This window comes from Temnothorax americanus, unplaced genomic scaffold (genome assembly GCF_048541705.1).
Source record: "Temnothorax americanus isolate GAGA-0224 unplaced genomic scaffold, ASM4854170v1 Scaffold50, whole genome shotgun sequence".
NCBI classification, from domain to species: Eukaryota; Metazoa; Arthropoda; class Insecta; order Hymenoptera; family Formicidae; genus Temnothorax; species Temnothorax americanus.
Window position 1 is genome coordinate 842,502 of NW_027509658.1, and position 27,869 is coordinate 870,370.

General features: G+C 43.9%; 1 protein-coding gene across 3 annotated transcripts in view; it reads right to left on the reverse strand.

Annotated features, from left to right (window-relative positions):
• LOC143904347 (uncharacterized) overlaps positions 1 to 27,869 on the reverse strand; it is a 98,385-nt gene that overhangs the window by 56,313 nt on the left and 14,203 nt on the right. For 2 of the 3 annotated variants that reach the window (XR_013258892.1, XM_077418960.1), the window contains exon 3: positions 23,771 to 23,819. The exons of the other annotated variant lie outside the window; for it this stretch is intronic. Coding sequence is in view for 1 of the 2 variants with exons in the window: in XM_077418960.1 (XP_077275086.1) it covers positions 23,771 to 23,819 (49 nt within the window). In the remaining variant the exon portion in view is untranslated. The remainder of the gene's footprint in view (positions 1 to 23,770; positions 23,820 to 27,869) is intronic. 3 annotated transcript variants of the gene reach the window in all.

Here is a 27,869-nt window from a genome sequence, read left to right on the forward strand (position 1 = left end):
CTCATCGCCTCATCGTGATATAATCTAGTTCGACGCGTGGCTTTTGTTTACCCGTTCCCGATAGGCAAAACACGGACTTTTCTATGAACACAGAGTCTATATCGCGGCGACACGTGGCAGATGATTAACTTCGGCATCATTTTCCACGAATTTAAATGCGCTTCCTTCATAAATCAATCGCGCGATACTAATTCAAGAGCGGGAAAATCTCTCGTGTAAAGCGGCAAGGTTGTAGTCGACATATATCCCGCGCGGCACGTGGCGTTATTATTTCGCATTATTTCACATATGTATATACATATATATAAAACAGTCCTAAAAGAAATGTGATTTATTAGGAAACTGTGATTCGAGGTTAGAGGATGGTGATCATAAACGGCTGAAATCATCCAGTGACAGAGACAGGAGGAATCTGTCACAAAGCCCTTCACGAACTCCACCCGATTTATCCCGTCGGATGATGATCAACGATCGCCCTCGATTTACGAGGGGCTCACTGTGGATGCAACGGAAGTTGCGTTGGGCGGCGAGGTCGCACCGATTTCGAATCATTCTCATGATCCGCCCGTTGGTACTTTTACAGCACCGACAGAGGCTTCTATTGAATATCAACCGACAGTAAAACCAGGAGAAGATTCATCTTCGGTTACTCTCTTCCAAAGTTAACACATCAGCCACGATGTGGACAGTTCGATTCTCTGAGCGTTCTCTCTACAGACCATAGTATGTATTATATTAGAATTACTTTCTGCGACACGGGTTTTTAATTTGAGAAATTTCATTTACAGCCATGCGTACGATACCAACTTTGTCGTCTGCGTATTAGATATACTCTTGTAATTAATGATAGCGCTAAGTGTAACAAGTTTGTTAATGCGTTAAAATAGACACTGAAGATGGTTCAATGTTAGAACCGAAACGTCTGTAATTTGTATTAATATATTTGATAAATTAACACTGACACCTAGTTAAGGCTCGATGCCCTTTATTTCCTAATTTAATTTTTAATTTTGTGAGCCCTTTAAATTATAAGATTCATCTTTTTCAAATGCCCAAAAACTGAGGTTTTTGGGCAAGAGAATGAACTTATTATTGAAGATCTGGATGAGGAAATTTTGGATGTAATTGGCAAACGAGTTGCAGAAGACAGAGTGCTGGCCCCAGCTATTCCTAAAAGTATCGCTGTTCGGCTGGAAGACATTTTGAAGAAGTAGCTTTTCGGAAGATCACTAGTAAATTCGGTTATCCGGACATAGACTTGTTTGCTACTAGAATTAACGCAAAATGTAAAGATTGTGTCCTGGACAAAAGATCCAGGTTCAATAGCGATCGATGCTTTTACTATAAACTGGAATAAATCCTTCTTTTATGTTTTTCTACCATTTATACTGGTTGCTAGAGTCTTACAGAAAATAAGATCGGAAAAAGCGGAAGGTATAGTTGTGGTACCACGATGGCCAGAACAGCCGTGGTTTCCCTTGTTCCTTTCAATGCTAGAATCGGAGGTTTTGACATTTAAGGCTGATAGTAATACCTTACTTTCATCCGATAGGGAGCCACATCCGCTTTGGAAGTCTCTTACCCCGGTGGCCGGGAAGTTATCAGGGAAGCTTTCCTGTTAAGAGGCGTTCCAAAATAATCCATAACAATTACTATGGCTTCCTTAAGCGAGTTTTCCTTTAAGTAATATAACTGCGCATTGAAAAAATAGTGGATATTTTGTAAAGATAAGGGTTTATCCTTTTACGATGCTAAAGTAGCAGACATCGTTAAGTTTTTAACTATAAAATTTGATAACGGGGCATCTTACGGATCCCTTAACGGCTTAATGGCATGCGATCTGCTACTTCTTTTATCTTAGGCTCAGAAGTAGGACAAAATGAGATTATTAAAAGGTTTTTCAAAAGGTTGTCAAAATTAAGACCCCCGAAGCCTAAATATAATTCCACGTAGGATCCAAGTTTAGTTCTTGATTATTTCAGAGACTTACGAAACGAGAACTTAGCCTTAGATAACTTAAGTAAGAAATTAGTATCGTTATTACCGTTAGTAACTGGGCAAAGAATTCAAACTTTGTCATCAATTGATATAAGAAATATAGTTACCAAAGAGAACTTGGTAGAAATTAAAAGCAAATTCCAGCAAAAGGACAAAAGATCTTAGAAGAGATATAACGAGTTTATTTATTTCATTGAAAAAACCGTTTAGCATCAACCCAGACGCTTAGCTGATGGGTAAAAGATGTTTTGCAAAAAAGTGGCACAAACACAGATATTTTCTCAGCGCATAGTACTAGGCATGCGTCTACGTCTGCGGCGAAACGCAAAGGTATTAACATTGATGTAATAAGAAAATCAGCGGGTTGGACAGAAAGATCAGCCACTTTCACAAAATTCTATGATAGACCCATCGTTCAAGACTGGGTCAGGACTTAAGAGTATATATTTGGGCGAGCAATATTAGATAAGTAAGAAAAAGTTAAATAAAACTGTTTGATATTGCTTATTATCTATAACAAACATTTATTTTATAATTACACAACCGTAGCCAACTTTCAACACCTACGTGTTATCTTGATGAAGAGGCGCGAAATACAATTTAATCTGTAAGTGAAGTTCTATCATAATTGTATGAAGCGCCTCTTCCGAAAGATGGTTCCCTCCCTATACCCTATCCGACAATTTTGGATCCCGTAACTCTTAAGGCTACGGCTGAATTTTGAAAAAAATAACGGATTGGGCGCGAACAGGAGACAAGTCCCCTAGAAAGAAGAAAAACTTTTGTTTTAGCTGTAAAGATTGTGACGCCTCGGCATAAAGTAGAGAGTACTATCTTTCGGAAGAGGCGTTTCATACAATTATGATAGAACTTCACTTACAGATAAGTTCGTTTAATCATTAAATAAATCAATCATATAGTATATGAATTCTAATTGCAGACGGAAAATCTCACACGTGCCAAGCGACGAACCCGTACTAAATATGTATTAATCTAACGTGGAACTATGTCATTTTACACCTGATAACGTTCAAAACATACCGATTAGTGTGATTGAAAGTCGAATTTGTTAAAAGTAAAAATTACAAATCAAAACTAAAAGCGCGATTATAATTGCAATTATTTGCAGAAAATACATGGTTCTCGTTATTTTCGCTCATCAAAGAATGATTCATCGCACAAAATCACCTCTGCAAGAACGTTTGTAGAAAAATAACTAGAAAACATAACAGCTAGTGCACTTATACAAACATCTGTTTTCTTCATCTCTTTTTTTCTACTTTTATCGCAGGCATAAAACAGGTGAATTTAATTCACAGGCACGAATTTACATGGGAAACAAAATTTTGCCGAAAAATAACATTTCGTCGATGCGGTTCGTGCGGGCCGTAAAATACGGCATTTACAGTCCATAAAATACGCCGATATTCACGGTCACGCGCCGCGTAAATTTTGAATGCAACTGCAATTCTACAACGGGCGTTAAAAAACGATGTCAGCGAAAAAAAGCACGGATTCCAAAAACACGGCACTCTCTTAAAAATCTGAAAAAAAGACACGTGTCTCTAAAATAGGATGCAAAGGTTATGAAAGACAATACGCACTTGAGGTAAACGTCCCAGTGGCCGGACACGTACCAGTGTCCGACTACATTAGAAAAAAATATTTACTATTTATTTGACTAATTAAAAATAAAAATAATAATTATCGTAATAAAAACTTTAATATTTAACGATTAATTGGGAAAAAGCTTATTTTTATTTTTAATTGTTCAAATAAATAGTAAATATTTTTCTCCAATGTGTGGTAGGACACTGGTACGTGTCCGGCCACTGGGACGTTTACTTTATATCCACGCGATACAGATCTCTAGATGAAATTTTCATTACGATTGATCTTCAAATCGAGTCCTTTGTCCCCGATAAAATTGTATTACGACATTAAGTTACATAGATAGAAATCTATCTACGTATTCTCGTTTGATTTGAATTTTCTTAAAGGAATAACGTTCAAGTTTAGAAAGCAGATTCCTCGAATAAGAGAAGGTCAATATACAAACGTGCATCGTACAAATCTCGCGTTTACACGAATGTCACGAGAATGTTTAAATCAGGTTCGTTTGGCTTTCAGCACGCGATTCGTCGTCGACGGCTAACGAGATGAATCGCGCGCCAGGATCGAACGCAGATTCGTCCGCAATGAGAGAGGGATAATATTGCGCCGCGCACAACAGAATTTATAAGTCGCGTTTCTTCGCGAGTTATTTCCGTCCCGACAATCCGATCAGATACGTTCCTCGACGTACGACGACCCCGTTCGTCGATAGGGACACACACAGTTCCTATCGACAGGCAATCCGCCCGCAATGTCACTCGATTAAAACCGATCTCTTCCTCGGTTGCGTAACGTTGTCACGACCTGACGTTGTTAAGCGTCCGGGATGCATCCAGGCCGATGCATTTGACCTCCCGTAGGCACGATGTGCATTCGAGCTATCTTCGCAGGATAGCAATTTAGTTTACTCATCGAGCCGTCTCATATTCTCGTCCAACAATGGGGGATATTTATGAAACGAGAATAGAGAAAGCTCCGATTATAACATTTATATTGTATCTTAATCGGATTTGGCCTTTACAGCATTTAATTTCACATGCAATCAGGATACTTATTGTTAGTTAAGTTGGATAAAGAGAAATGCCCGATGCAGCTGGAAGTGTAGGAGGCGGAGAAAGAGAGAGAGAAAGAAAGAGGGAGACAGAGTGGGAGAAGAAATAAAGAGAAAGGAGTAGCAATAGCGAGAAGAGATCGGGAGAAAGGGCAGAATAAAGGGAGAGAGACGGAGAGCTGAAATAGACACTGTTAAATTTGTATGGTTGAGTTACACTCGATTTGTGACATTTTTAACCGTTCTTATAGGTCACCACTGTCCTACTCAATATGGCGTTAATTTAACTAAACCAATAAAGTTAATATAATACTGTTGTATGTTAAAATAATAAATAACAAAATGTTATTTAACTCACGATATTGGTTTAAATTTCATCCTTTGATATTTAACAATGTAAGCTTCGAAATATCTTATTTATCAAGGTATATCCTATATCAGAAACTGACACGCGTGATGATCTTCAGATATATCCCCAGTTTGAGCCGCGACGTAACGTCGCATTGAATTCGCATTCGTTGCATCACAACTCATCCTCGTCCCTTTTGTCTTTCTTTGTGTTTTATTTCCTGTGGTAGGTCGATCCGGCGTTCGCGCGTGCTTCTCACGGCCACGAACCTCATCCCGCCTTCATCCCGCGTGCGCCCCCACGATGCTACAAATCGTCCCGAGATCTCCAACGGAGGAAGAATTAACCAATTGCATTGGTCAATTGGTCGAATTGTTTAAACGTGATTGGTCAATTCTTCCTCCGTACAAGATCTCAGAGCGATTTCTAGCATCGTGGAACACAAGGCTTAAGTGCCAAAATTTAAGGTGTCGTTGCACCGGACGCGCCGACGACGGAATCGAAGTCGCGCGAGTGGGTGGTCGCCCTCGGGAGCGAGCGGCGACTCGACCGCGCATATATAGTTTATATACACGCGTGTGCGTTACGTGTATGAGCGAAGAGAGCGAGCGAGCGCGTTGCTATGGCACCAGCCCGTGCGGGCACCGCCTAGGACAGGTCAGTGACAAAGCAAGGTCACATCAAGTGCTTCGAGAGCTTTCGGTATGCATGCGCCCCGATCTCGTCGCGCGCGCGTTTGCTCCCGCGACGGCCACGACAGAGGCCTCGTTTCTCCGCCATTTGTTCCTGTAATCTGATATGTCGCGCGCGGTAGATGCGCCATGGATTAATCGTATCCCTTTCGTGCTTGACGCTTTCTCACGCGCCAGCGATAAAACCGCCTCCGCCTCACATATAACTGTATGCATTGATTCCTTTCGTACTAAATTAAAATGTTAATGTTACGTAAACTAAATTAGAATTACCCTGATGCGATTATCCAGGATGTTATTTGCGACAACATCCGGATGCCCTTTGTCTCGCGGATTAAATATTTCGGGACGCTCCACCCGAGAACGGATTCGAAGAAAAAGATTCCGTCATTCCATATGCATGGAGATTCAGCAGGATGCAACGACCCGGCGCGGCGGCCTGTCCAAGGCGATCCGGCCGGTGACGTATCGCGCGAAAAAAAAAGAAATCACGGATAACGCACCGCGCGCATCGCGCTTTCACTAAGAATAGGCAGAGCAGCAGCATCGCGGGCGCATACGAATTATCGTGTGAAAACATCGTAAACCATTCTCTCTCTCTCGCGACCGCCGCTTAACCCTTTCCAGCACACACGCGTTCCTTTCGTGCGCAATCTGGATAAAAACGCGGCTCTATAAATTTTCTGGATACGATCAATCGAGAGACTGAAATCACACAAAGCTCTCTTGAATTTAGAACACCGGTGGAAAATACGAGAATTGTTTGAATAATATTCCCCCCCCCCCCCATTAGTAGTTGGAAAAGAATAAGAAATTCAGAACAGAAGTAAGCCAAGTACGAGAAACAGTTTAGTTTACGGGAGCATCGCTTTCGCAAATAATCTTCAGATACCTCCATCTCCGAATAATTTTTGCCGGCGAAAGACTATGTAATTTTACGACGCTGTACTCAATCGCTTTCACATTCTTCCGAGTGCATTTTGCATAAAGAAGTAATACGATTCCGTAAAAGAAAAAAGAAAAGAAAGAAAGAAAACAGCGTTACAATGTGAAAGTGACAGATGGAGAGAGGCGGTAATCGCGTGCCGTAATTTAATTAATGATCGAATGGGTAATCTCTCCCGCCAGTCTTTGTTCTCGTTCGCGCAAAATACCTCGTTTTTCTCCATCTTTCCCTGACGCTGAGAAGCGTCCGTTCCTCCGTTCTCAGATCGTTCGACGGTTACTACCGTCGCTTTAATTAAATCGAGGTTTCTCCGCAAGCAAGCGCGAAGAAAAGACTATAACGAAAAGAATAAAAAGAGGGAGAGAGACACAGAGAGAGAATGCGCGATCCGATGAGATACGAAAAAATCGCGAATAATAGTGAATACCTATATTAATGCGAACGGTGATATTTTTCAATACACTCTCGTCATCGTCAGACCTCGCTTAAACTTTTATTTCGCGACAAATCGCTGGGATGGAAACAGGTCTGCGCGAAAACGAATAAAAGAAAACATCGTGGGACAAAACGGGGACGCGTGTGTCGTCGTAAGCGCGATCTTTTTTCTTTTCACAGCACCGCGAAATTAAGGCAATGACATTGTGTCGCAAACTGACGAAACACCCTGTTTGTCGAAGGAGGTAAAGGCCGCCACGCTTTACGCGCGATATATTTTTTTCGCTTCTTTCGCCCAACCGAAACGCAGAATGACTACGCATTTTCGCGTTCGGCGAATTACGATGATGCGGCATCAATTACGCAAATCGAGCAAACAATTTCTTACCAAGTTCTTGATTATCTTAATAAAATTATCAACATTGTACGCGTAAATTCCTCGAAGAGCCATTACGACACTGATAAAGACACGTTTAGTTATCTATTACCTATACCTACTTCTGACTTATCTATTTATCTATCTGTTGTCTAATAATAGGATCTTCCCTGAGCGTCACACTTTTCGTAAATAAAAGCACGTCGCAGATGATTACATAAGGGAACTCGTGTTGTAAATTTTTGCGTTCCATTTTATCTCTGAAATCTCGTGTAAAATCCACGTGAGTGTTGCCGATGTTTCAACTATATACGTGTACTTCGCGGTCTGAATTTTGTTCTTCCGAGAATCCGCTACAATTCTGTTCTCTCAGAGCTATTACTAAAACGGACCATAAAATTGTTGAATGAATGTTAATTACGAACGCTGTAATCTGTCACTATAAATATTCCTAAGCCATTGTTTCACACGTTACAATCGTTATTAATATTCAATAAACGCATGGGACTTGGGACTGGGCTTTGTGCGTTAAGTTAAAGACCGTTTGGTTACAAATTTCATACAATTTATTGAATTTATCAAAGCAATCGCATTAAGACAAAACGGAAATAAATTACCTGGTAATAAATTACACATAAAGATAAATGTATTTTAGGTTCTTATCGCCGCGAGCTCCATATCAGACTGACCTGAAGTAATCGGATAATAATTAAGCACTCGAAATAATTCGAATATCAAATAATATGAATATTTACCTGCTTATATACGCAGCATGAGGAAAAATTAACAATTCGCTTTCGAGCACTTCTTGAGGATGGCCAAAGTTGCGCAAAAGGTTGAACGAACGTGAAACGAGATTCGTTAGCGAACGAATGGGGAAAGGGGGCGGGCAGATTCGAGTGAGAGTTTCTCTCTGGGGGTCATTGACAAGCGATGGATTTACGACGCGAATGAGACGCGCGATGTCTTTCGATCGCGAGCGAAATCCCTCGGCGCGGCGCGGCGGGGCGGGCTGGCCGGATGCGGAAACAGCGCAATTATTTTCTTACGAGGAGCGCGCGGCGGCGTCTTGCGTCACGATGTTACCTAGTGGAAAAGCGATCGGCTAACCGGCTGTCACGGAGAAAGAAGGCGGAAGCTTTCGCCCCGTGCGACAGCTCCCCCTTAATATTTCAAATTAGTTATGTTAGAGGAAACAAAATATCGAAGGCCGCGGAAGGTGCAAGGATCCAAGGGGCAAACGTTTGGAAAGTCTGTACATTAAATTGGTAATATCGGAATAGCTGCGATAGCTGCTTTTGTAAAGATAACGACGATAATGTTAGCGCACAGTGATTCATTGTTATGTTACCCGGAAAAAAGACAACCACGCATTGCTGATTCACGAAATTTACGAAGTGAGAGTCGCCGGACGGTCATCGCCGAGCGTTTCGTTGCAAATCGAGGTAACTGACCGGCGTGGCGTCTCGTCCGCGAGCTGGTTCACCCTCGTATATAGCGACATCGGAGAAAGTAAGCGTGAAACGGGGAAAATAATTTTCCACCTTTTGCGGAATTTCATCGCGGAGAAAACCGACGGCGCGATCGCATTTAAAGGAAACGCGACAGTATCGGTCGCGTAAACAACGTCTCAATTGCTTAATTCAAAATTTCACAATTAATAACTTATCGACACGATACAAACTTTCAGACTGGTCGCGAGGTTCTGGCCGAGTTCCAAAAATCGCGGTTTAACGGAGCTCGATTCGGTTGGCCGAATTTCGATCGTTCACAATGACGGACAAGATATCTTGACTCTCGGAACGGCGCGATTGGCATTGATCGTCAGCGGGCCGGAAGGAAGGGGCCCTCCGACGCGAAATCGAGGTGGCTTACCTGTCCGTGACATAACGAGCGGCGGCGTCGCGGATGAGCGCCCGGTCTCGTCCCGGCATTTTCACCGGCAAATATTACGAGGTCGATTCACCGCCGCCGGGCGACCGGACCGGACGACAATGATGACTCTCGCGCGAGCGCGAGCGTAACGAGCAAGGGAGAAAGGGGACGCGACACGAAGGAAGAAAGGAAGGGAGGAATCGCGCCGCCACCGCCGCGCCGCCGCGCCGGAAGAAAGACGCGGTGTGTTGCGGCCAGTGTCAGTGGCCTTGCTTTCTGCGACCCACTTTCTACCGCCGGTACCACAGGCGAGAATACCCGCGTGCGCACACGTAAAAGCGTGCGAGCGCGAGCGCGCGATCATGAAACGCAATGTCGCTGTCACCCCAGGGAAAAACGCTCGGCAAATTTTCACGTGACCCTCGCGACACCGCGGAGAAGATGACGAAATGTTTAAAAGAAAGAAATTCTGAATTATTTATATTATATTATTGTATATATTATGTTATTTATATTGTATTTTATTTTATTATGTATATCTCTAATTAGCAATTTTTAATCTTCAGAGATTGTGGGATAAATATAGATGTAAATGTATTTTCGCACGGAAGCCATCAATTCTGATACGAGAAATTGACGCAACGCTAGAAAATGGATTCTAAAAGTATTCGTCTTTGCAAGAAAGATCATTGCCACTGGCGAGTACAAACACATACAATCAAAGGTATATAATTCAAGGCCGTCGTTGAAATTAGCATTAACTCATTGACTAAATTCTAGACGTATTTGCATACATAACGTTTCGTTGCGTTGCGCGAAACATATACGTTTGTGACAAATAATCGAGTTTTCTGTCTCACGCATGACGGTAGTAATTGCAATTTAAATTAACCTAGGGGATTACAATACAAGTTAGCCCGAAGAAATTCATCGGATTTCTCTCGACGTACTTCCAGGCATTAATTACGGCGGTCTCTAAGCCGATCGCCGGGCTTATACGTAAGCACACAAACAGGTGGCGGTGTTGTTATCGCGAACGCGACTGGGGGGTTGGTGGTTATAAAATAAACATCAAAACGTGTCACGGGACGTACGATGCGATCGAGAGCCGGTATAGAAAGTAAAATTAGCCCGAAGAGAGGAGAGGAGGCGTTTGCGTCGCACATATCCTGCTGTAGGTTGTTGACACCTGGCGTGTCGATGACGAGGATTGGAAAAGGTGTCGATGCTAACTCGGCATTGCATTAGCATTTATTTCTTCGCCAACAGCCACGATCGATGTTGTAATCGAGCGGCAGCCGAGTTGATCGACTCAGAGCATTGAGAAAATTTTACGCCGGAGAAAATTATCGCACTGCGAGAAATGATCCTGCTACGTTCCAGCGACTATAGATTTATTAATAGAAAGAGTATATTTAATGGGAAATTTAAAAATCAGAGAACGGGAAAATTTTAGAGATCCCGTTTGGAGAAACAAAAAGAATCAGCGGCATTATCGCCAAGAGATAATTTGATCGGCCTAAACACTCAACTGGGTATATGCCAAATTAATCCACTGATTTATCGCTAATTGCTTATAAAGTGTATAATTAATCGACGAGCAGTGATTTATAGAGCCGGGAACTCTCCGAATTCCCGACGCTGCGCGTTTAAATGCGAGGCAAACGTGAACTACGAGGCAAATTGCGTAAGCTCCCATCGCTCGCGTTGTAATTATTCTCTGCCGCGCGCGTGCCTCGTGTGTCTTCCGGGAAGGAAGCATAAAGGATCAAAATAATCACGAGTCTTGGCTCGCGGCACTGCAACGAGACAAGATTCCGTGGATATCGTTGCTCGTCGCACGTGCTGGCGCAAGCAAGGAAAAGAGCGAGCGAGAAAGTCCAATGACAAAAACGGACGAAGGGAAAAAGAAAGGGAGGATACACGCGTGTGCGCACGTGCGGGAGATAAGCGTCCATCGCGCAGCGTATGAAAGCCGTCATCTATTAAAATCAGGCAGAGAAAAATAAACCGTTGGATTCAAAAGAATTCGCCAATTACCGTATGTCGACAAATACGTTCTATCTTTTTTCGGTATACATCAAAAGAAAAGAATTCATTATGTTCATTCATAAGAGCTTATATATGTATATGCAGCGTTCTTTTTCTATTCCTATATCGCAGCCTCTTACGTGCTAACATATGACTCGCGCACTCTATTCTTATATCTCTATGGTCTGGGTCTGAATCTGAATCCACCTAACATGCAATTCCTTGTTTTTTTTTTAACACGCGTTTAAGATGCAATTTGAGAAAATAAAGAGAGGGCTAACCCGTATGTATAATACAGCATACGTATAAACATATAGCACGGCCACAATGCAATACGACATACGTTATGTGCGCTTGACCGCGCGTATACGAGCGCACGCAAGTTCGCGCGTAACGCGCATCCGCTTTATATATAGTTAGCAAAGCGCTACCGCGTGTATAATAGCGTGTAATGCCGGCGCTTGTTCTTACGAGTTCGCGATTGCACAGCGCGCGTAACCCGCTCGAGGTAGGAGCTCCGCTTTGTAACCGCTTTTGCGAGCGATACCGTACGACGCGCGCGTCTGCGGACACCGAGACATCCGGGATCTATCAAGTTAACCTTGTTCCTCAGTAACTAATTAAAGAACCGTGAAGGAATATCCCTCGCAATGTTTCGGACGAATTCGGACCGAGTTTGGACCGGGAACCGGGAGCGAATCAGTCGTTTATAAATCATTGAGTAAAGAGAATTGACTCTATAGCTCAATTTCTAATTCTCACGCATTAGCGCATTGCGCGAATCAAATCGCAAATTTAAAAGTGATCCGAGAATTTGTAAAAATTGTCTAAAATGGCGGTACCGTTTAGCCAATCGATAAATTGCATCGACGTTATTTCACGTTGGGAATAGCGTTCCGCTTGCTCGCCACTATTTTAACGCGCGCACGCCCGTCACACTAAATACACCTAATTGATTCTCAATGTACGCTAACGTAGATACGACCGTCTCCGTGAACGCGATCGCTCGTGAAAGCCAAGCTGAGCCGCCGATGAGCGGTGGCGTCCGGCAGGCAGGTTAGCGTGCGTTTCGCTTTAGCGCGGAATGAGTTACATAAAAGTCGAGTCGGGACCGCGCGCGCGTTGTGGAAGGCCAATGTCCTGACCGATCGGTACGACGACGCCATTGCTCGTGTAATAAGAAATGCACCGCTCGAGCGGTTTCTCTTTCGCGGTGAACGACACACGTCCACGCTCGAAACGTATGAACACGCGTGGGTTGTTGTCGTGCGCCCTGCAATTTTTTCCTCAGAATCCTCGCGCATAATTAAATATTTCTAACACAATTAAATAAATTGCGAAGAAATTAGACAACTTGTTGTGTGGGAGTGATAAATACATATATTTAATTCATATTAAATATGTTCTTTTAATTAAAGTATTCTCTACTCGATGTTCTGAATTATTTATTTAAGGATTAAGAAATTGACTGAATATTATTCAATTAAACTACTTTTTCACTTATCATTCTTGGAGAAGCTTTAAGTTACAAATCTCACTCGTTGATTTATAAAACTCTTGAGTTGTGTGTCTGCGATCAGGAGCGAACAAGGAGGATTCCGTCGATTTTCTCGGCATCACGCAGATTAATCCGCTCGCTCGATCTCACATATCGCGAGCTGAATAGAATTGCATAGTCGGTGCACCGATGGGGAAGAGCGAATAGCGCCGACCGATTGGAGAGGAGATTGGAGAGGAGACTTTCAAATGTATACGAATGCACTTGCCGTAGAAACTTTCTTCGGAAACGGGACGAGAGCGCGCGCGAGAAAGCAACTCGCTCCCTTACTTATAAGCGTATTTCATAACTGCTTAACGTTCCGTAACGCGCGGCAGGGGGATAACACGGGCGCCACACGGCCCCCATGTTACAAGGGCCCGGGGAGCCAACAAACTACACCCGGTCTCGTTGCCTGACGTAATTTCACGCTTTTCCCCCACTTCTCTTGTCTTGTACGCGTAATATTTGAACTTGCAGCGTAATTCTACGCGGCTTTATCTAAAACACTGCAAAAATGCGACATCTCAGACATTTATATACTATTATTACTATTATTAGGAATATATGTATATGTGTGTGACTTTTTTTCTATTTTCGGAGGTACGGGAGAAACCGAGAATCTACAGTTATGACTCATGACGAGATGAGGATCGGATTAAGAAACTGCCGTGCATACTGTCACGTATCATCCACGATTTCAGGGTCGACGAACGGCACTGCCGGTTTCGACACATCGCTTCCGCCAATTCGGCGGAAAAATCTGTCGATTCAGGATCCTCCTGTCGCAAGTGCATGCCGGCCGATACCGTCGACGCGCGGGTCCTAACGGGGTCAACGACTTTCTCCGATTACCTGCGCGCGCGCGACAATGTCGCTGCAATTACAGCGCGACTTGCAATTTTTGAAACGTCTCGACGGGACGATAAAAATACCGTGATATCTTTCACATTAGATAACTCGTTAGTAAAATAGCTATCGTCGACTGGCGCTTGTCGGAACGAGAAATTTTTGTTTTCTTGCTCAAAGCGTAATTTCTCCGCGCCTAAGCCACGCGATAATAAATCAACATCGCGCCGCATTTCCTGATGGTGATCAGTTAGGGCCGCGAGAATCACCTTCGTGTCTCTCCTCGATCCCGATTACGTAAATTATCGTGCGTGCCTTGGCGATCAATGGATGAACCTCCAAGTTAGTTTCTTATACGATGTATAGACGCGTCAAGAGAAACTTGGCGAGCCGGCGATAGTTCGCGGACGCGTTAGCGTTTCCCCACCGGCCGGCATTGCTCTAGAAATTGCAGCTGCGAACGTGGTGGTGGGACTGCTCCGGAAGAGTAAGAAAGCGGAACGGCGAGTGCCACGTTACACGTACTTGAAACTTTGTATGTACGTGGCCCGTGACATGTCTCCGCGATCGCATCTCTTTTTTCCCTTCCCCGATAATAATCCAAGTCGATAAACTCGATAAAGAGAAGATCCGCGATCTGTAAGGTATTATTCGGTAAGGTATTAATTTCAGGAAACTCGAGGGTCGATCCTTGCTGCCGATGAGATAAAAATAAAAAATGAGGCTACTGCCCCGCGTGTCATGAAAATGATACTAACTGAAGCCCGGCTTGTCGGAAGGAGCTGAGCCCCGGCCATAATTTCACACTGAAACAGGGGGTGAACGATGTTGACAGGACGAGAATAACTAATGAGAAGCGAAATGCCTTACGTGCGAGGGGATCACCGTTTTCGAGCATCTGCGAGCGGAAGGCTAATTATTCTAGCCTTCGTCAGAAAACGGGAAAGAATTAATCTTGATTAAGTTAGATTCTTGAGGGATGGCAATTTTAAGCCACTGCATGGTATTTTTAGATAATCGAGGGCGGGATATAAAGAGTAAAAAAGTGCGGTTTCCCGTTTCATGATATGAAAGTTTTTCCAACGACAACGATACGCTGTTTATCACTCGAATATCGTCGATCGTTATCGGCTGCTTGTTCATTCAAGGGTTACCGCTGACTTTCTCGTACAATTTCTGCACGTTTCGCGATCGCGTGTCGAGTCCGCCTTGCAGTCCCCGAGATAATAATCTCCCCCCCCCCCCAATTACGAGACAGCACAAAAACCGTGTAACAACGCAGCATGTTGTCGTTGAAAATTATTTGACGTTTGGTAAATACTCGTCGCGGTTTTTAAACCTTAGATATATATTTTTAAAACTATAAGCTCTTTCAGACTTGAAATTTTGGGAGAAAATATACAAGAATTAATTAACGTTGGATATTTTTAAGTCCAGCCACTCCTATAGATAAAAGAATTAAGATGCAGGAAAAATCAATTTAATGCGAGAAAATTTGTGAAGCTTATATAAGGTTAACTAATCCTAGACATTTCTAGATAGATTTAAAATTTTCCGAAAGAATATTAAAAGATAAAAGAGAGAAATTAAATTTGTGCCGAAAATTTTAATCCAGGCACACCGCGAGAAACTGTCGGAAATCTGTTGTTCCGTATATACAGAAGTTGATTAACCCTTCCATCGTTCTCGGTTTCTCGATAACTGAAACTCGCGGAGGGCGAGGAGGCGGCATTATTATATTATCGTATGCAGACGCCATTCTTCCATAGACGAGAATAGATGCAGGCGGGCGCCATTGTTGCGTCGTGAAACGAGCGATGTGGAAGAATAACAGGAATACCTAACACACCCATTCTGCGCCTATTATGCCGGGGAGTATGATTATACGCGCGCGAGCCGTGTGTCAACGTGATTCCCGTGCTAAGGCCAGGTCTATACAACCAGCCCAGCGCTTAACCGAGGTGTCATAAGCCGCGGGCTTATGTAATGCAGTTTTATGCTCGCGTTACTATAATCGCGCGCGCACCTACACGAGTCGTCCGTTTCGTCCCGTACGGGAGGATATCAACGCTACTTGGACTTTGATTTCGCAGTGATGTCACGAAATATGCATTTATGCGACAAATATACGCGAGCGCTGTCTTCACAATTTCATACATTATTCAATTCTATAACGTACACAGTACCCACCGTCCGTTAAGGGATATGGCCAATCGCGAGAGCAGAGAGATTTTCATATATCGTCACTACGGATCGCAATTTAGCCGTAAATTTGCGCGATAAAATTATTAATCTGGTCGTATTACGCGAGCGCGATCGGAGATTTTCGGAGGAAGATTTATATCCGCTCGTCGTTCAATCGCGTCATTAAATCCGTATTAAGCGCAAGCGCTTTGCGAAAACATTTTAACGAGCGTCCGCGCATTGTTATGTCACCGGCGCGTAATTTATCGCGCGTGGCATTTCGACCGTTGCGCGAGATCGCAGTGAAACAATAATCGACGGGGATGCGGGGGGACGGAGCTAAAATCATTTACATTGATAGGGACCAGCGATCGCGGCGAACGTACCCCGCGCCGCGCCGCGCGAGGATTGTTCGCGTGTAACGATTACCAGGACAAATTTATAGTCGCTCATAAAACACGCGGATATACAAATGATTTATAGCGCCTCGTGAAGCGCGGAAGTCGACGACGAGCAATAATTATCGCAAAAATCGTTCGACGTGCATCGCGGCAAACGTCCGTTCCCGGCTTCGCCGATATATATACGACGGCAAAAATCGGATCGTTAAGCGGGAAAAACTCGCTTCCCAAGAAGGAAGCGGAAGGGTGAGAGGGGGACGTTTCCTTCGTAACCCCGCTCAAACATTTGTCGTACAGTGGCGAAGTTTCGACGCAATAGTAAGTTCTGACCGCCGTCGTGACTCACTGCGTGCACTTTTAGCTCTATCGATCGTGTTATCCGTGCTATCCATCCCCTTAGAGCAAGCGATACACCGCGTTACCCGACCGAATTACGTGGACGGTGGACGCGAAGAACTGTCTCTGGTTGCGTCGCGAAATCGCGTCAGTCACCGACCTGATTCGCGCGTTGATTCGAGAATTCCGATATGCGAATGTCGGAATTCTGCGATTTGTGGTAACGTAAATTCGGTGATCGTGGTGAAAATACCGTATACCGTTATCCCCGTACGGTCAAACGCAATTTCCCTGCAAAACGGCCGGATCTTTTTAACGTTTGAGGAAGGTTATGGCGGGGCGTTGGTGATGACGCAAGCGGCGACAGGCAAGACATAACCAGGCGGAGAGAAGCGGGCGAAACGGAAGAAGGGAGACGGCACCCTGGCACAGCCGCAGGACGCGGAGGGAACGCGAGGGCGAAGATATCGGAGGGAAACCACCGGGAAGGGCGAGAGAGAGAGAGAGAGAGAGAGAGAGAGAGAGAGAGAGAGAGAGAGAGAGAGAGAGAGAGAGAGAGAGAGAGAGAGAGAGAGAGAACGGCAGGGAGGGAGGGAGGCAGGCACAGGAAAGAGGGTGTCGGGAGTCGGGACAGAAATAGACGCCGTGGTTGCCGGAGCTCTCGTGCATGAGCCTCGTGAGCGCCGCGCACAGCCTTCGAAAACGAAGCGATGCACGGCAAGGATGCACGTGAAACTCACATATCTCGCCGTTCTTTTTTTCCCCGGCTCGTTTCCAGTTTTAGCGCGCGCCGTGTAATGACGAGAGGCATAGCCTCGTCATGGAAAAACCGACTGAATATTGCTCGAAACGTTGCCTAATCCTCGTACTGACGAGTAAGATGAATCGCAGATTTGATCTGCCCATGCATCGGCCTTGAGATTTTCGATTTAGGAAGGAACGGGACCTCATTATTGAGGAAATTATGAAGCTATTTTTCAATCCGTATGAAATCAATCAAGGGTAAAGAAAAAAGTATAGTCTAAAATTAAAAAAAAAGCAAACATTGTTATCTATAAATTTTCTTTAAAAAAAAGAAGAACAATAATTCAAAATCAGAATTTAAATAGAATTAAGAAATACTTGGCGAGACAAATATTTTTGGTACAAAAATTTACAAACTAAATTTAAATAGAATGAAAAAATTAGACTAAATGAATAAGCTAAATAAACAGATTGCAAAATTTGACTATAATACTACGTTTTCAGCTGCTTCAATGATCGGGTTTTCTAATGATTAAATTTTGCAATCGTATCGGCCGTTCGTTCGTCATCGATATGTCACAGATGCGAAAATCGGAGATGTAATCGCGGGAAAGCGAGGCCCCACACGGAAAATATTCGAGGCAAGTTGTTACATCAACGAGGAAGATCGCGCGAGCCGCGGATTGTGGAGATCGTCGAGGGACTCTATCGCGGTTAGAGTTTCCGAGAAAAAGGGACACGCTTGTTGATACGGGGACGCAACACACTCCGCCGCAGCCCAGACAGCCCAGGATACTGCAGCCGCGACGTTCCTATCGCGCGCTGCGGACATCCTGGATGCTGTGCTCGCGCTGCGACAGCCTCCCATATAACGCGTGTCGTTAACCTTATGCGTTGCGTTGGAAGACAACTGATAAACGCCCGCCACGTTTCATCCGCTCGTCTCTCTCTCTCGTTATCCTTTTCGTATACAATATATAATATATTTCTGTCGCATTTGCGAGACTAATCCTTTAATTTAACAAGGTGTTAAATATAAAACTCTGTTAAATTGAAACATGCAAGATTACGATATCAATTTTAGGAGACTTATCACAAAATTATTTTGACATATTAATCCTCGGCAGAATTGTAATAAGTTTCTTTGATACCTCAAAATTTTTACGTCTCTTAAAAATTCATTAAAATCGAAAGATTTTTGTAAAACAATGTGGATCAGTAATAAAATACTCAAGATTTTATTTTTCGGATGTTTCATTATTAATAGCACGATTTAAGACTTCGCATCATACCTGCTGAAAATTAATAGTTTGTAGCGAGAGTTTACTATGGATATATTATTACAAAGGGGGTTCAACTTCAATTTTATGACATTTCAAGAAAGCTTCAGCTTATTATCTTTTCGAGGGATATAACCGCGCCAAGCCAAGCGTCTCGAAGCTACGATAAGCAATGTCAGTCCGCCTGACTGGCAGACGAAGAGCATCTGTCCTTCTGTTCCCAAGACCGCGGGCGACTCTTGGCTGCTCCAGTTCCAGGGTAACCGATCCGCCGTCGTCGGTCGTCCACGGGACTCGTACGATCGTGCGCGCCGGTAACGTGCCGCCCAGGGATGCGCACGTGACGACGACGCGCGACGATATGGGGAAAAGCGTGGAGGAGGCACGACGAAGAGGCGGGAGACGGAGAGGTGAGGCGATTTCTTACCGAGCAGCCGGAGACGACGCGATGTGGCCACCGCCTCCTCTCTGGGTAACACGGTACCAGCGAGCAACGAAGTAACTAACGGTGTTTTGCCCTCGATAGCCGCCATTGTGAAACTACATATTATGACAGAGGAGCCGTCGCGTGTACCGCTTCACCACGACACACTTACCGGCGCAGCCTTAACGTCGCGTCGCAGTCGTCGCCTCACGATCGCTTCCTCTCCCTCTCGCATCCCTGCAGCCGCCTCCCCTCCCCCTCGGATGTATTTGTGCATCATCCTATTCATCGGATGATTCATGCGACAATTTACATCGGAAATCGCTGAGGGCCTAATTTTCTACGTTGGCATCTTGAGTCTTACGGAACCGTAAACCGTTGACGGCGCTCGAACGAGGGTGTCAAATCGACCGCGTGATAATCGCGATATTTTTGTCATACCGATATATAAAACGAGAAATTCCTCAACTCAACGTCCGTCTCTCGAAATATGTTTATCTCGAAGTATGTTTATCTATTCGAGTAGACGAGTCTCCCGTAAAACTTTGTGACGCCTTATATACATATGTATGTGCATCGTATATTTTGAACTCAAATATGTTGAATTCATTAAAATTGTAAATTATGCATAAAACTGAGAAATCGGGGTTATAAAATCTTATACTCCTATACATATCTCGATTGCTGAAATAAAAAGTAGAGAAAACAATAAATTCTTACAATTCTCCTTTTCAAAACCGTTTAATTTTAAATTGCTCGTTATTTTCTTACGCTATATAATCAAACTTTGCACGCGCGCGTATCGTTTCATAAAAATTCCGCAGCGCAGTTCATCATCCTTATTCTCCATGAAGAAAAATAAAACCGATTAATTATGAAGCGGAGAAGTTGTGCGGCTAATAATGGACGCACTTATCGCCGCGGAATACGATGATCCGATTTGCGTCGATTATTTTCGTCCGACGTTCTGCAATCGTAACGTTCAACGACATTCTTTTAATATGCAAATAGCGCGGAACATCAACTGTACCGGCGAACGTGCATCGCCGAGCGACGCAATCGCACGTGTGCAGTATTTGTCGATCGTTATCTTCGCCCGCGCCGTCTCGATGCGATATCGAGAATTTCGCAACAAAGAACGACGATCTACCGCGAAACAACGCCGGTGATTCACTATTGCGCAGAGTAAACCCGCAAATCTTTCTTCAGAATCGCGTCATTCTTAATTTTAATCGCCAATGATTGATTCCCCTTTGTTAAAAGTGTATAAGAGAATAATCTGGAAATTATATATAAATATTGTATAAGCTGCGATGTACACACAAATATTACTACATTAAGCTGGGCAAATTATAATTGTATTACTAAGAATAAAAAGATTAAAATTTTTGAAAGTATCACAAATGAATAAAACGCAACCTGAATGAAAAAGAGAGCGGCGTGACGCGCTCGTTTATCTCGGTTTCACGACACGATTCCGACAGGCCGGAAGAGCGCTTAATTGTCTCGTTTCACTCTCTCGCGGTGTCGAATCCAAGTTAAAAAAAAAAAAAAAAGAACATTTCCCGTTACGCCGTGCGCACGCCGTATGGAAACGTAATGCGAGACGGAGCGGCGTAACGTACACCCACAGATTACTTTGCATCTCGTAACAGAGACAAATTCCCGTGCACAATACGCGGGGGCCCCCGAGGCTCCCCGGCCCGCGATCTGCGCTCGCGGCGTATGCGCGAAGGATACAAAGGGGGGCCCCGCGTACGTGGCGAACAATGATCGAGGGATGTACAGGAAATCGGGGAACCCCCTGGATCTTCTCTTTTTTTTTTTAGGGCAACTCCCGTTCGAAGTTTGTTATTGGGAAGAAGGGCGCGCACCGTTTGTAAAAGAGCGATCGAGATTTCCCCGATCGACCTCGATCGATTGTATACGCCGAGCCGAGATCCCTCTGGTCGTTGCACTCTTAATGCAACGGATCTCGAGATCCTCGAGAACATATGGGTCACGATTCCAAGGGAGATCTCTTTCTCGCAACGCGAGTAGGGCGAAAATAATCGACGAGACTGATCCTACGAGAATGACCTATTTCCACATGAATGGGCGACATGGATTCTTATATATTTTCCGCCAAGGCTCTATAAAGTGTAAGATGACACTTGAAGAATTAATTTCAACTATTTATCACGTAAAAAATTCTGATCTGACTGGAACTCCATGGGAGAAAATTGTGTCGCTTAAATTCTTTTTTCAATTAAACAACCTAACACGTGATAATCGATCTTCCCATTCACAGGCAACGCAAGTTTATTCATCGACTCGCATAAGGAAACAATTTGCATTCGGGATAACATAATTACCAGAGAACACAGTTTCGTAAAAGAGTTATTGAAATGAAATTTAATCTATATATGTCGAGCATTCGGAAAGAGAGAATTAAAGCTAAATACGACAAATATTCGGAGCCTCACGATGTAGCCGATAAATTAGCGCAGATTTTCGAGAACGGCGAATTAATTGGTCGGTCGTTGGCCGAGGAGGAAATATGCGGCGGTCGGTAATTAGATTGCGCCGCTAGCATTTCGTCGGAAATGAGATTATCTCGTAACGAAGAATAAATCAGCAGATTGCCCGTACGCAAATAGCCCGACGAGCCGCGGAGATGGGTCATACAGCTGCAGATTATTAAGTTTTATCTTCGCACACAATGGCATTAGAGCGGGGCACCAAGTTCGACGTCGAGCGAAAACAGAGAAGGGAAGAGAGAGAGAGAGAGAGAGAAAGAAAATGCGAAATTATTGCGCCGCCTTCGCCTCCTTGTTTCGACGAGGAACGTCGCGCGCTAATCCGGAGCGGAAAAATATAAATAAAAAAAATAGGGGTATATACGAGATTTTATTTACCGAAGAGAAATTATCCCGCGATTCTGGTGCGATATCTTTTCGACGAGAACACGCGAAGTATGTTGCGGAACGCTCCCGTAAGTAAGTTTAACATTACATCATCGAGACATACGGTATTTGCCCGGACCACCGCCGGCTTTAAGAGATCCTGGCTCGGTACCAGAACAACGTAAATAATAGCTAATACACATCCGTGTGTTACATAATGAACGGCCTCGAACTCAAATGTGCGATACACGTGCTCCGTTGGCCTACTTTCCCGATTCCGAAAGCTCCGCGCGACCCTCGGCTTTTCCCATTTACCAGAATCGTGGAGGATCTCAGAAACGAAGACTCGCTGCTAATCGATAAATATTTACAAAACGGAAAGATGCGTTTCGCGCTCGAAATAGATATCTCTTTTATTTAAATTTCGTAATTTATTTACTTCCTTAATTTTATATACAAATAAGTAATCTAACATTTCAAGAAGTTAAAATTCTTCAGTTTGATTTCCTTCTCTCTTTCGATGTTACTCGCTTACATTTAATATAAACAATACAAGACCATCAATATTTATAAGTAATATACAAATAAATGCGTTCAATTCAACACTAATTAAATAATTCACACAAGGACATCGGCATCAGTCCTACCCAACGTTTGACCGCAATGAGTGGATAATAGAGACGGATCCTTCCCCTCGATCGACCCCATAGGCGCTCGATAAAAACTTGGACACGATGATCTGCGTTTCCTGCTTCGGCGAGCTGTGATCGGGATTGATACGAGGAATATGTATGCGAGTGACGATAGCACGTATGTAAGCGATTGGCGTTTCGATTATGTTAATTAGAAGGGTATTGTAATCTTAAACTGCAATTTTTAACTTGTAACGACTACTCCGGTGTTTATGTTCAACGACCATGCCATTGTTTTGTCACACTGAAGAAGGCCACAGTTATGGCCGAAACGTTTGTTGATTATTTTATTGTTCAAATTATATTATGGTAGCACACAAACATCCAGCTAGTTCGCAAGCCCTTTATTTGTATATTATTTATATTAAGCGAACACTATATCTACTAATTGTGAATATTAATAAGTTTCTCATAAATGTGTGAATAATTTAATGTATTTCAGATCATTCTGAATACTCGTACTTTGAGAGTTTACCGGTGTATATTTCACTTAATTTTCATTATTGTTTACTTCAACTTCACCGCGGGTTTCATGAATGGCACTACAACAAGAGATAAATATATGACTCGGGTTTGCTTTTAGCTCATCGCGCAACGTGATTCGCGATAAGACGCGACGCACTCCTTCACACACACACACTCGCATCGCTGCTGCTGCTGCTGCTGCAGGAAAAGTGATAAAAGCCACCGAGTATTTCCGGTGTCGCAAAACGTCGCCGATTACCACCGATTAAATGAGACGTATGAGACGTATGAGACGCGCGTGTATCGATAAGCGACATTGTCGCGTGAAAAATAAACGATAAATTCTCACAAGGCAGCCTTATCGTCGCCTGTTATCCCGACGAATCTTATCCAACTGTGTATCGCGCCTGGATTTAATCCAACGTAAAGTTATACATTGCCAACTTTCATTCGTTACGAAAGACGCGAAATATTATTGTTATTAATGTTAACTATTCTGCGCCAATCTAGCCTGGCCTAATCGATTTTAAATCAAAGACAGTGTATAAAAATTGGATCATTGATTATCCCGATGATAGAATAATGATGAAAAAGTAAGATACTTACAGTGATGAGGAAGATGCAGCTGCACGACGCGGACGCCCAGAGAAAAGATCTGAAAACAAATAGACAAACTCATAATCTCATAAATATCGGCAGCAATTATGCAATATTATAGACAAAATACATTGAACGAGAGAGAACATAGATGAAATTAAAGAATTTGTAATTTCTGTGGCGGAAATGGTAGACTATGTTTATACGAAAGAATTAGAAAAAATGATTAATTGATAATTGATAATCGATAAACAATTGACAATTTGTTATCACATTTTTTGTATTTTTATTGTACTCATCGGATATTATTGTACTTATTGTATAACACAAAGAGGAAAATAAAGGAAGTACAATCAGAGCGCGGAAAGAACGCAGGAATGAGTAATATGCGATAAAAATGACGTCGAAGGCAATCAAGGGACATTTACGAATACAGCAAATTTACTCACCGCAGTCGTCGTCCTCGGCATCACCCCCGCCGATCGATCTCCTTGGCACTGATGGACACTCACCCGCGTAAAGCGTAAACCAATCGCGGAAACAAGCGACGAGATATATAATCCCGGCGCGGTGCTCCCGGCGGTCGTAAACACCGGCGCGACAAAGCGTCAACACTCCCGGTCGTGTAATTAATACGCGCATTCGATTAACGAAGAAAATTAACGACACGGTATGCGTACACACGTTCGCGACGCGTTCCGAACGAGGGGGCTGTAACCTGTTGCTCTCGGGCAATCGACAACCGAAAACTCACATCGGCAGACAATTAATTGCGACGCGCACGTTACAGGACGCATAATTTGTACGAAGCGGAGTCGCGCGACACGCGACACGCGTTTTCGGCGCGCACAACCGAGTATTGCTCCGCGAGAATTCTCGGAACCGCGGCGGCTGGCCGGCCGGCCGGTAAAAAATGCGCGAGGGGTGTGTATGTATGTGCACGATGATTTCTCTAGCACGAGTTTGGAAAACAATCTGGTGAAATATTCTGCGCTACGTCCGAGAATTTGTTACTTCGCAGTATCAGCATTATATTCATGAGATTTCGACAAATAAATGTATAATATAAATATAAATATATCAATATTATAATTTATATATAATAAGTGTATAAGTATATGTATACAAAAATTAGATAACTTAACCATGTTAACGGATAATTCGAGTACGTATGAAGAGAGACGTATAACGAGACGCGGATTCTCTCGGAAACAATTAATTTTGGTTGAAATATCCCGCGCTAAGAGTTTATTACGTTGTGCGTTGTTATTGCATCCGCGCACGCGTTTGTTATATAGGCGGTCGGGCGAATCTCCGCGACGAGGGGGAATAACGATTTTAGGGAGAAATTTCATTCGTCGGAGATATCCGGGGCAAAATTTATCGCGCTCTATTAAACCAGCGACGCATCTCGACAAACAAGTATAGGCATAACGATAATCGCGCGGTGATTCCGTTGGCATTCCTAACATTTACCTGTCGCAGGGGTTCGCGTACCTAAAGGCAAGGACTCTGCGCCCAGCCATTAAGCGCTCGTCCACGATATTGGACTCTTCAGATTATGCGTATTTAGCGTATTTACCGTTCTCCGTTTTATTAACCTCGCTGCGCGCGTGCCGACTCGGACTCGGAACGACAATTGTTCGACAGTTCTATTGGCGGTATTGGCACTTCTGGCACTTTTCGACACTCGCGCAAGACGCTCGATCTAGACGAGAATTGAGATTAACCTTTAGAGGGCGGGGGTGTGGTCGAAATATCGACCACCCAAATAACACAAACTATTTGATGTTTTCAGGCAAAATTTGGTGTGTTGAATAAGGGAAAAATAGTAAAAAAAAAAAAAATGTCCCGCCCTCTAAAGGTTAAGGATCCACGGGAGTCGCGGAAGAATCGCTAACGCGCCTCACGTCCGCGTCGTCCGTGTCGCTTTGCCAACTAATGACGCTGTGACGTCACGCGATCAAGTACTAGGGGAGTATGGGAGGGCCTAAAATCTAGATACGGCGACTCGCGACCGTTACCCTTTTTCGCGGAATAATCCAATAATTGTGCGACGTCTGAAACGCTGTGCTACTCACGATGCGTCTCGAATGAAGATATATATATACATATTTACGATCCATATGGACACTTGTCGCAGTACTTTCAATACTTCTCCGCGTTCGTACGATACATTTGAGACGGATTAAAAAGTCGCGAGATTCGCGGAAGGTGTCGCGCGTCCTACCTCGCTCGCGTCGTGTGTCGTGTGTCGTGTGAAAAACTAAAGGCTATTCTACAATTGCGTAAGCGTGGTCGTAAGTGGTTGTATGAGTGTTGTACGGCGTGGTTGTAGAGCGGTACTGCGGTTGTAAAGCGTGTTGTGGAAGATGGTTGAACTTCATCTTTCACGACTACGCCAGATGTGAACGTAAGAGCCAACCAATCAGAGTGCTGTTACGCGTCATCACGCCGCGCGCTGCCATAATTGTTTTTGTCGAAACAGTAAATACACGTGATCCCGAACCGAAGACCGCTATAAAGATCTCAAGAGTCAAGTTATAACATTCTTTCTCGGCATCCGAAAGTATTCTTTTTTTCTATTGTAGTGTTTTTGGTACGTGTTCATCATGGAATACGAGGAAAGTGCTCAGTACGAGGAAGATGAAACTTTTTTAAACTTATTATCGTGTAGAGAATTGATTGGGCTGGTGAGAAGCAACGAATTATTATGGAAAAAACGATGCATTTCACACAAAGATCAACAAATGAAAAGTTTGTGCTGGACGAGTATCGGAAGTGCCTTGACCTCTGTACTTTCCGCTGCACTCTGATTGGTTGCTGTAATTAAGTTTACAACGTATCGTTACTTTATTGTAGACTGAACCGTTGTACAACATTCACGACTACTACTACTCCTACTCCTACAACCTTACGCTTACGCAATTGTAGAATAGCCTTAATGGTGGGTGATCAGACGATGTGACGTCACGCGGTCAAGCGCGACGGAGCGCCACGGGGGTCGAAAATCATAATACAGGGACTTAGCACCGTAATTCTTTTTCGGAATCATCGCGCGATATCCTAAATGCTGTATAAAGGCCTATCTACAGGCACAGTCTAACAAAGAGGTTAGGTTAGGTTGACACGTAGACTGTGCGTGTGCTTGCGACTCGCGTTCCTGCGTCTTAATGTAGATCACTATATATGTCCCGCGAATGAAATTTGCGCATCTACGACCCCCAGATATTCGTCGCGGTACTTACTTTCAATACTTCACTGCGTCCGTACGATACATTCGAGACGGCTTAAAAAGCCGCGAGATTCGCGGAAGGTTGTCGCTTGTCGCGCGTCCTACCTCGCTCGCGTAGTGTGAGAAACTAATGGCAGTAATGGCGATGTGACGTCACACGGTCAAGTGCCACGGGGGCCGAAAATCGTAATACACGGGACTTAGCACCGTAATTCTTTTTCGGACTTAATCGCGCGACACCCCGAATGCTCTATTGCTCACTATGCATCAATGCACCCCACAAATGGAGAAATTTACGTGTCTACGGCCACGGCCCCCAGATATTTGTCGCAGTACTTTCGATACTTCGATCTCTGCGTCCGTATGATACATTTTAGACGAGTCAAAAGGTCTCGAGACTCGCGGACAGTCGCGGAAGATGCCGCGCGTCCTACTACCTCGCTCGCGTCGTGTCGTGTAAGAAACTAATGGCGATGTGACGTCACGCAGTCAAGCGCCACGGGGCGCGGGGGCCGAAAATCATAATACAGGGACTTACCACCTTAATTCTTTTTCGGACATAATCGCGCGATATCCTAAATGCTGTACATTACTCATTATGTATCCCGCGAATGAAATTTGCGCGTATACGATCCCCAGATATTCGTCGCAGCACTTTCAAAAGTACTTTTTTGTGATTATATATTTATATACTTTAGACGAATCAAAAAGTCGTGAGACTCGCGGATAGGTGTTGCGCGTCCTACCTTCGCTCGCGTCGTGTAAGAAACTAATGGCGATCTGACGTGACGCGTAAAACGCCATGGGAGTCGAAAATCTAAACTCAGGAACACTCGCAATTTCTTGGGCGACACTTGGGCGAATGCGACAGAA